This window comes from Octodon degus, unplaced genomic scaffold (genome assembly GCF_000260255.1).
Source record: "Octodon degus isolate 3935 unplaced genomic scaffold, OctDeg1.0 scaffold00092, whole genome shotgun sequence".
Classification (NCBI taxonomy): Eukaryota; Metazoa; Chordata; class Mammalia; order Rodentia; family Octodontidae; genus Octodon; species Octodon degus.
In genome coordinates this window covers 1,890,804-1,900,665 of record NW_004524668.1, presented here as the reverse complement: position 1 = coordinate 1,900,665, position 9,862 = coordinate 1,890,804, and the positions used below count along the sequence as shown (strand labels likewise).

Genomic DNA, 9,862 nt, shown 5'->3' with positions numbered 1-9,862 from the left:
CCGACATAAGCACACATTCACCTTAGCATTGATTGACCTTGCTTAGAAGCACTGAGCTCTCTCTGCGATGTGGGCTCCCAGAAGCTTATTGCCTGTTTCTAAGGTCACCTCTTCACAAAGACATCCTCATGCCAGGATTGGGGAACAGCCCCATCTGCCCCAGAAGCCAGGGAAGGTGGACGGGATGTGAACTTGGGCACACAGTGGTCACGCAGCTCCTAGCTCTGCCACTTCCCTGCTGCTTGTGGACCGTGTCACCCCTCATCCTTGGCTTGCTCACCTGCGACACAGAAGGGAGAGTCTCTACCCACCAGCCTCTCTGCGCTGCTGTCTCTGGAGTTCTTGAGGTGGGGTCTTGTGCAGCTAGGGCCCTCTGTTACTGCAAGGGGGTCAGTGAGGCCCCTTACAGGACTTTGCAGATCTGGATATGCAAGTTTCAGGGTGGAAGGAGGCAGCAAAGCAGACAAGGGTGCGTGTTCAAGTTCAGGTCGGCAGGCATTTGGGAGGCCGAAGGGCAGGGATGGGAAGGACAGCCTCGCATCCTGCAGGTCAGGGCCTGGGCTCAGCCACCCTCCTTGGGACTACTTAGGAGTGTGTGTGTGTGTGTGTGTGTGTGTGTGTGTGTGTGTGTGTGTCCATAGGGGCCCAAGGGCCCAAGGCTCACAAGTAAGTGTTGTGTGTGTGTGTGTGTGTGTGTGGCATCTCCTGTTGGAATCTGGCTTTCAAGGTGGCCCAGTTATTGTCCCAAGCAGCAGAGGCTTACAGTGGGTAGGACAGCCTCACTTTGGCATCCCCCCAAGGCCTCTTCCACTGCTGATAGTTTGTCCTAGCAGGACAGGAGGCCCCTCTGATCCACATAAATGCGCAATAAGGAAGGAAAGGCCACTGGCCAGTCTATGCGACACTCTCACACCTCCAGCTCCTGTATTGCTGCAGGCCCGGGGGGGGGGGGGGGGGGGGCTTGGGTTGGACCGGGTCCTGGTGCCAGCCAGTCCTTTTAACTAATTGACTCATGGGAATGACTCACTCATTTAAATATAGATACAACTCTAGTTTGTTTTTCTAAGAAGAAGCTCCCCTAACTTCACGTCACCTTTGGTTTGTGCACACAGGACTGAGCTCAGGAAGGAGGTAGACAGCAGCCATGAATCAAGCCCTGATAAGTTATAGAACAGTAAGCTGCAGCCAGAGGATTATAGGATTAGTTTGTCTCCTGCTCCAAGCAGATGCTGGGGAGGAAGGCCCGTTACCCATGTGTGACCCAAATGGACCTGGATGCTGTCCTCTAATGCAGAATTACCAGCCCCCCTCCGAGGAAGTCAACCATTGCCAGCTGCCTCCTGGATCTGACTCAAATCAGTTCACTCCTTTATTCTTCATTCATTTAGTCAATGCCAAGCCTCTGTCCCAGATGTAGAAAAACAGCCCCTTCACTAAAGGAGATCTCCAGCAGCCCTGCCATCCCACTTGGCTCCAGCAGGTGGCAGTCCATGATCTGAGCGCCCCTCTACAGGCCTCCGGCAGTGGAGGGCAGGGTAGGAGGTGGGCTGGAGGGGGAGGGCTGGTTGGTTTTCCAGAAAGGCCCTAGTACTCAGCTGGCTACGGGGCCGGATAGCTGACATTCACTGTCTCTTTGTCCTGGTGAATTGAAGGGATGGGAACCAGGGATTTCTCATTCTTACAACCCGTGTGCGTGCTGACCTATTCTTGTCTCCTCTGAAGACTGGGCCACCCGGTCCCTCAGAGCGTGAAGTAGGGCCGCAGCAGGTGGAAAGGGACTGCTCAAGGCTGCACCAGCCAGGAAGGCTTCTGTGTCCGTGGAAAGGGAGCCATCAGATCCACTCCGCTTGGCTGAAGTTCCTAGAAATTACCCCAGCAATGGCAAACAGCGACAGCAGTGGTGCAGCGCCGGACATCACCCAGCGTCCCACTCCTGATCTTGGTCCTCAGGAGATCCCCAGCCTGTCCGCTGTGTCTCTGGGAAGGTCATGTGAGGATGGGGACCCTCTCCAGAAGACCGGTGGAGACTTCAGGTTGGCAAGGCCAGGCACGCCAAGATGGTTCCGCACCCTTCTGTGAACTGGTCACCAGCTGACGAGCTTGGCTAGGGTGGTGAGCGGGCTTGGGTCTCACCGTGGCCCGAGACCTTTCCTGGCCCTGTGGGACTCTCCTGCCTCCTGTACTCGGCTTGATGTAGCCTATGAGAACTTATAACACTGCCTCAAACTCTGCACAGCACCTATACCAGGCAGTAGATGCATTCCCAAGGCGGAGGAACAAATCTGAAGTGGGCCTGACCGACTTGGCTTCCAAAGCTTCCCAGGGGCAGGAGCCCCAACTGCCATGGATGCAGGGACCTGTCCCACTACAGACCTTGAGTGGCGACCTTGCCCTGCTGCCTGGCCTCTCTCCTCCCTTAGTGTCTCCTGCTATGCAGAACCCCTTGCCTGAGTCTACTTCTAAGATCCCAACTCCTTTTTTGTTATTCTTTTTTTCTTTCCCTTCCCCTCTCCTCACCTCTTCTTCTTCTTCTTCTTCTCCTCCTCCTCCCCCTCCCCCTCCTCCTCCTTCTTCTTCTTTTTAGACAGGGTCTTGCTGTGTAGGCCAGGCTGGCCTTACACTCACAGAAAGCCTCCTACCTCCGCCTCCCGAGTGCCGGCATTCTAGCTGTGCACCACCGTGCCGGGCCACCCCTGTAATCCTAACAGCTGAATGGTAGACAAAAGCATGCACATGTCCATTCAATTCTATCTTTTCTGTAAAAATAGAGCTCTTTATTTAAAAATTTAGGGTAATGTACCCACAAACATTTGAGTATTGTAATATGATATAAACATAGAACAGAACTAGACATAAATACAAATATGTAAGAACAATAGTCTTGTCTGCGTGCCAAAAACCACATGTCACTTTAACCTAAGGCACTACTCACCTCTCCCCTGATGTCCTTGGGTGTGGCCCTATCATACCAGTGTCCCCAGCAGCTGTTTGCCCCACAGGGCTTTGTAAACAGGTGAGTACTGACTCGAGCACACACACACACACACACACACACACACACACACAGAAGGGCCATCGGTCCCTTCCCCATGCTTCCCAAGGCGTCTTGCAATTGACCTCGGCATTGTAAGAAGCTGGAACTTGTAATTACTAGAAAGCTCAGGTTCTTTCAGACATTAAACTTTGGGAATGAATTTTTTTTGGCCAGCTCAGGCTGCCTTACGGGCGGATTTGGTAATGCAGGTGGAGGTGGGGATCGAACTGCAGCATCCTGCGCCTGACTGCATTTGCATGAGCAGGTACTTAAACAACTGAGCTAACTGGCAGAACCCCCAAGACATTAAACTTTGGGAAAAATTCTTCTCAACGCTAACAGAGTTGGAGAGTAGAAACAAAATGTTTCATTCAAGCCTAAGACAATATGCGAACCAGCTCGGCTGGTCCCCAGCAGCCTTGGCCTGGGCATTTCTGGAACCTGGCCTGAACCACAGCCCTTCCCAAGCACCACTGTTTTGTTTTGCTCTTCCTCCTCTGAGCCCAACAGTGTAGACAGGTGTGTGTGTGTGTGTGTGTGTGTGTGTGTGTGTGTCTATGTGGAGTCTATGTGTTGCCCTGGCTATGGTGACAAAGGCCTCCTGCCAGCTAAGTGACCTTTGGGGATCCTGGCTGAGATCTGTGTCCTTCGTTGACATGGCCAAGGGGTCAAGGGTGAGCCCGGCTGGGCACTGTGAAGGTCTTTTCTGTACGACAGAGTGACATTACTAAGAGCTAAGTGGCAGGGCCTGCGCCACAGGGACAAGAAACAGGGGTACAGACAAGCCAAGGGAAGAGGGCTTGGGCCCAGGGCACCCTAGGTTGGGGCTCTGGTTTCTGAGAACTCAGCACCTTGTCTAGAGCTAGGGGGCAGCCTGGAGGTGGGGTGGTACAAAAGCAGGTGCTCCCCATCACTCTAGGGTTGGGGAACAGGAGGGGGATACCCAGGGGCCTCCTTGTAGTCCGTAGACAGCACCAATGCCATGGCAAGCCCCATGTCACACGCTCCCGAGATCTCCCAGTATCCTTACCACACCTGGGCAGTAGCTGCAGTTGAAGAAACTGAGGTATAGCAGAGGAGAAGGGCTTACCCAAGTCCACAACTGGCAAATGGCAGAGCTGGGATATGAACCCAGATCTGGCTAGTATTAAAACATAGCAATGTTAAGACTCCAAAGAGCTGAAGGCTGTCCCCCTTTCCTCCCCGACAACTCCCTCTGGTGACTGGCTCTCCCTTTAGGGCGGCTCACCCTGGGGACATGACACAGGCTTGGGGGTGAAGAGCTTTCCCAGGTGCTGGGAAAAGCAGCAATATACCCAGATGTGCTCCAGCAGTGCTACCCTGTCACAGTCCCAGGTGGCCGCTGGGTGTCAGCCTGCAGTGGCCACAGTGACGTGACCTCCCTTGGCTCATGTTGTCTAGGGATGGATTTTGTACCTGGCCAGTCACTCAGATAAATGTGGTTCATAAGCCTGAGTGGTGTTCTGAGTCCCTGGGAACAGCCAGAGCCAGCTCACCTGGCCATGTAATGTCCCAGCGTCCCACTCCTGATCTTGGTCCTCAGGAGGTCCCCAGCCTGTCCGCTGTAGCTGCTGCTGTCCTCAGGTTCTGATTCCCTCTCCTCCTCTCCTCCTTCCTCCTCCTCTTCCTCTTCAGGTCTGTGGTCCCAGCCGAAGGTCAGGGTCTGAAGGGAAATGAGAGGCTCTCCCGGGAGCAGGTTCCTTCGCGGGGACAAAGACCCCCAGCTAGCCCATGAGGAGACGCCATCCTTCAGGGGCTCCTCCAGGATGCCCAAATCCTCGGGGGACTCTGGGCATGGGAGCAGCTCTTCCTGATGCTCCTCACCGCCTGGCCCTTGGCCCAGCCCCTTTCTAGTCCCAGTGTAGCTGGAGGATCCAGCCTCATCCCAGAGCAAGGAATCCCTGGTGCTGGGCCAGCTCCTGTCGGAGGACTCTCCGGAATCACATCCTTCGCTGTGGCCCACAGGTGTCCAGGGCCCCCCGGAGTGCACACCAGATTCATCTGCCTCAGAGGACTCTGGACGCTGTAGCTCCTGCTCCTGGAAGAGGGGCTGCTCCATGTAGGATCGGACGCTGACCCTGTCATCCATGTCCTCCTCCTCATCTTCAGCACTGTCCTCTGATCCTGACAGGAGGGAGGCTGAAGCCCTGACTGGTGGGGCCAGACTGACCTTTCTGGTCAGTTTCTTTTGGGGACAGAGGAATAACTCATCCAAGGACTCTGGCGCTCTGGGTTCGAAGGCTGCCACTGGGCGTCTGTGTCCTGAAAAGTCCTAGTTTGGGGAGGGGAGGAGAGAAATGACTCAGGCTTCTTTTTCTTTACTGTGGAATCTGGGTTCCTGTAAGGACAGACCTGAGATACAGGTGCAAATGTCCATCATTTCTTTGGAAGGTCTACCAGGACAGAAGCCAGTGTGTGGGTCACTGACACAGTGGGCAGGGGTGGGCAGGCGTGTGACCAACCGCAGTGCTACAGGGCAGCTGGACCCCAATCCTGCAGGGGACCTGGCTTACTGCTCTGCACAGGCACTTTGGGGCTACCCCACCGGGAGGCACCTAGAGTACTTATCCACCAGCCCCCTCTGAAGCATGGTGCCCCTGCCCTGCCCTACACATGGGTGGTCGGTCCCCAAAGCCCATCTAAGTCTCTCCTAGAGCTCCCCTTTGAGCATGCACAATGTTCTGACCTCGCAGGCCCCCAGTTTCTGAGGAAATGAACAGCACCCAAGGTCGAAGGTCGATCTTGGTTACAATGACAAGTGAGTGTTAGAACCTTGGAAACTTCCCCTTTTGGTGCCTCCCTCTCTCTGGCCTCTGGCCATCATCTCTCCTGCATCCCAAGGTTTGGGCTCTGCTCCCGGCCGGCCAGCGGCAGCACATCTTTCGCAGGGGTAATGGGCCTTAGTGAGCAGGAACTTGAGGGGTACTTCTCCCTCCCCGGCAACTCTGCTTTTTATTCAGCGCATTACTGACGATAACAATTCACACACAAGGATAGGAGGAGTCAGTTTGGGCCACGCCCAGATCCCGTGGGAAATCCAGCCCACCCCGGCCGCCGCCCATGCCCAGATTAGCCATACCAGGGCCCTCGGTGGTGTCTTCTCCCGCTGGAACCAGGGGTCGCCCTTCAGGTTCTTCCACATCACACTCCCTACGGCGGCGACTACCACCAACGGTGAGAGCAAAGGCAGCGTCAGGACTGTCCAGCTGGACCCTGGGGGGTGGGGGTGGGGAAGCAACACTAAGCGCAGGCACAGCAAGGGCACCCACGTGACAACATGCAGCGTGCTCCTGGCATCGTTCTGTTCCGTCCCTGCAAGAATAAACCCATCCTACAGACTGTGCAAGCCAAGGCTCAGAGAGGCTGTGTGAGCGGCCCAGACACACAGTGAGCGTGGTGGAGCCGGGGTTTTCATCCGGGTGCGTCTGTCTTGTACAGCTAACCACACATCACACTGTTCCTCTGGGGAAAGTCCCCCGCTACAACGTGACTTTGCACCCACCTGGGGCCTCCAAGGAGAGGCAGCTGGGCTCTGAGAAGCTGCTGTACTTGGGGTCGATGAAGGTGTAGGTGGTTCTGGCGCTGAGGCAGTGGCGTCCACGGGCAGAAGGCTGGAGTGGGATCTGGACCGGCTGGCCGACAGTAGCGGCTGGAAGTAGAGTCTGCGTGGCAGGAAGAAGCAGAGATGAGCAGAGCTTCTGGGGTCCCTGTTCTGTTCAGCCGGGAGCCAGTACATGGTCAGGAACCCAGGGGGAGAGGGGACCCTCACACTTCCCTTTCTTTTCCTAGCAGGTTCCTTTTAGGCTGATGGGTTGGGGGTGAAGGTAGCCCTCCACTGAGTTCATTCCTATGTGCTCCCCAATAGGGACCACAGGTCCTTACACTGAGCAGGAGAGTCCTCAGGCTTCTTGCCATCAGGCCTCCAAGCCCATGGGAGATGGGGGGTCACTGAGCCTTAGAAAACGCTCCAGCAGCCCTGTCCAGCGCTGTAGACAGTGGCCACAGGCAGTCACCAAGCCCTTCCAGTGTGGCTGCCCCTAGCCAGGAGCAGTGGCACATGCCTGTCATCTCAGTACTCTGGGGGCTGATGCAGGAGGTTCACAAGGTCAAACTCAGATTGGGCAATTTAGTGACTTGGTAAGACTGTCTCAAATTAAAAAAAAATAAATAAGGGTGGTGTGGGGGTGCTGGGGATGCAGCTTAGTACAAAAGCCTTGAGTTCAATACCCTGGTATCACAAAAAAAGAAAGACAGACAGACAGACAGACAGACAGACAGACAAAGTAGCTGGTCCAAATGGAGACATGTTCAGAGTATGAAAGACACCAACTTTCAGAGATGAAGTGAGAAAGGAAGTAAAACAGCTCCATAATTTTTATATTAATTTCCCATTCAGTATTGAAACAACTTTTTTTGGGGCTGAGGTTATTTTGAGTCAGGGTCTCACTATGCAGTCCAGGCTGGCCTTGAACTTTCAGTCCTCCTGCCTCAGTCTCCTTAGCACTGGGATAACAGGTCTGTGCCACCATGTCCAACAAAATGACAACATTTTATGGGACAAAACAAAATCTTTTATTAAAATAAAAGACATTTAGGGCCAGGGATATAGCTCAGTGCCACAATGCCTGCGTGGCAAGCACAAGGTCCTGAGTTTGATACTAGAAAGAAAGAAAGAAAAAAAGAAAGAAGAAAGAAAATTAAAGATATTTGTTTACTTTTACGTAGTTTAGTGTGGAATATTTAAACTAACATAAGTGGCTCATGTTATATTTCTATTGGACGGCTCTGGTCTAAGATATTTGTGAAGTACTTTTTATAAATTGTTTTTTAATCAGCTGCTGTTGTGTATATTGACAGATACCAGTGATGCTTCAATAGTACTTGTGAGGGCTGGTGAGATGGCTCAGTGGTCTAAAGCACCTACTTAGAATAAGCTTAGCAAAGCACAGGGATCGCTGTTCAATCCCCCAGCACCACATGCCAGCCAGCCCCGCCCCCTGGTGGGCTGAGCTGGACACACACACACACACACACACACACACACACACAAATAAATAAAATAAAAAAATAGTACTTGTGAGGTGCTAGGATTCAGGAACTATATCAGATTCAGGTCTCTATTCCCAGGGATCAGGGTCACCTGATTTGATAAATGAGAACCCCGTGGTGACCACTTATCTTCAGATTGCCTGTGGCTGCTTTGTCTTATGGCTGCAGAGTTCAGTTGTGACAGACCCTGTGGGCCACACAGCCAAAATCATCCACTCCCCGGCTCTGTGTGGAAGTTTTCCCAACCTTAGTGAATAAGTAAACTCAGGTATACACACACCGGGGCACATGGAAAATGGGCCTGAAACTGGATCCACGCCACCACGCCGAAGAGCTAGGTGTGGAATCGTCTTCTCAGGTTCTTTTGGTTGTGTTCCTAGAACTCATCTGCCTTGCAAGTTAGCCTCCTATGGCCCATCGTACTTCAACAGATGTTGTTGAAAGAAAAAAGGAGGAAGAGGGGGAGAGGGAAAGGAAGAGGGAGGGGGAGGGGAAAGGGGAGGGGATGGGGAGGACGAGGAGGAGGAGGAGGAGGAGGAGGAGGAAGAGGAAAGGGCTCTTAATAGTTTCAAAAACAAGGCGGAAAGCTGCAGTGCGGTTGCTATGAAGGGGAGGGTGCCACAGGCCATGGGCACTGCAGGTACCAGGGGCAGGCGGAGAAGGCTTCCGGGAGGAGGCGTGCAAGGAACAGATGGGGATGGATGGGGGCGGGGCTTCGCACCTTGTTTCGGGCACCCTCCTTCCAGAACTGCACCTCATACTGCAGATCCAGGATAGGGATGCAAGGCGGCAGCTGGTAGGTGGCATTGACAGTCAGGATATTCTTCTTCCAGGTGAGCACCAGAGTGGGTGGGCCCAGCTCCACTGGCAGAAACAGAACAGGACCAGTCAGGGTCACCTTGGAGGGTGATCTGTCTCCATCTCCCACCGGTACCCAGCCCAGGTGCCCAGGGAGGGCTGAGGAACAGGGAAAGCCTCCACGCATTTGTCCCAGAGATCAGAACATTTCCTGTCCACTCAGTGCCTACGGCTACATTATTCACCCCTCACACGGACCCTGGAGGGAGGTATCACCAGTCCCACTTGAGAGAAGTGAAAACCGAGGCTTAGGAGGCTGATGTGCTTGGGGGTGGCTTCCTTTATGCGACATCTGTGTTCCCCCCTATCCCCTGGCCCCCGGGGCCCCTCACACGCCAGGGCCTGCCAGCATCCTGCCCATCTGCACATGCTTCCTGTTGCTGCTGTGACACAGGGCACAGCACGGAGGTTCTTCTACATGGGCTCCAGGTCAGAAGTCCAGTGGGCCTCTGCCTGGGTCTCCCACGTGGACCCCCTGGTCCTTCTCAGGTCACTAGGCTGAGGTCCCCACTTTCTGGTTGCTGGACAGTGGGCAGCCTCTCGCAGCCCCTCAGGCACCGACATCTCTCATCATGTTGCCCCTCAGCTCCAAACTGGAGATGGAACACTTGAGTCCTTTCACAGGTCACCATCTCCTTGATTCCCTCTGCACCCCGATTCATCTTTGTCCAGCTGCAGGAAGCTCTGTTTTTAAGGCACTGCTGTTAGATTGAGCCTATCTGGAGAATCCTGGATGTTTTCACTACTTTAAAGCCCAGAACCTTAAAATTCCTTCTGCCACATAACACTGATACCCAACACCCTGGTGGGTCCCAGAGGTCAGAGCAGAATCTGTGAAAAGTTTTGTGGCTTCTGTGACCTTTCCTCTGGCCCCCTCAATTCATATCTCTTTCTTTCTTT

The 9,862-nt window shown here is 53.9% G+C and overlaps 1 protein-coding gene across 1 annotated transcript in view; it reads right to left on the bottom strand.

Annotated features, from left to right (window-relative positions):
* Positions 1-3,959: 3,959 nt before the first annotated feature.
* Positions 3,960-9,862, bottom strand: part of Ifnlr1 (interferon lambda receptor 1) — a 31,609-nt gene continuing 25,706 nt past the window's right edge. The window contains exons 4-7 of the mRNA XM_004637729.2: positions 8,826-8,968; positions 6,558-6,717; positions 6,135-6,268; positions 3,960-5,327 (exon numbers count right to left, since the gene is read on the bottom strand). Of these exons, the coding sequence (XP_004637786.1) occupies positions 4,548-5,327; positions 6,135-6,268; positions 6,558-6,717; positions 8,826-8,968 (1,217 nt within the window). The 3' untranslated portion in view covers positions 3,960-4,547. The remainder of the gene's footprint in view (positions 5,328-6,134; positions 6,269-6,557; positions 6,718-8,825; positions 8,969-9,862) is intronic.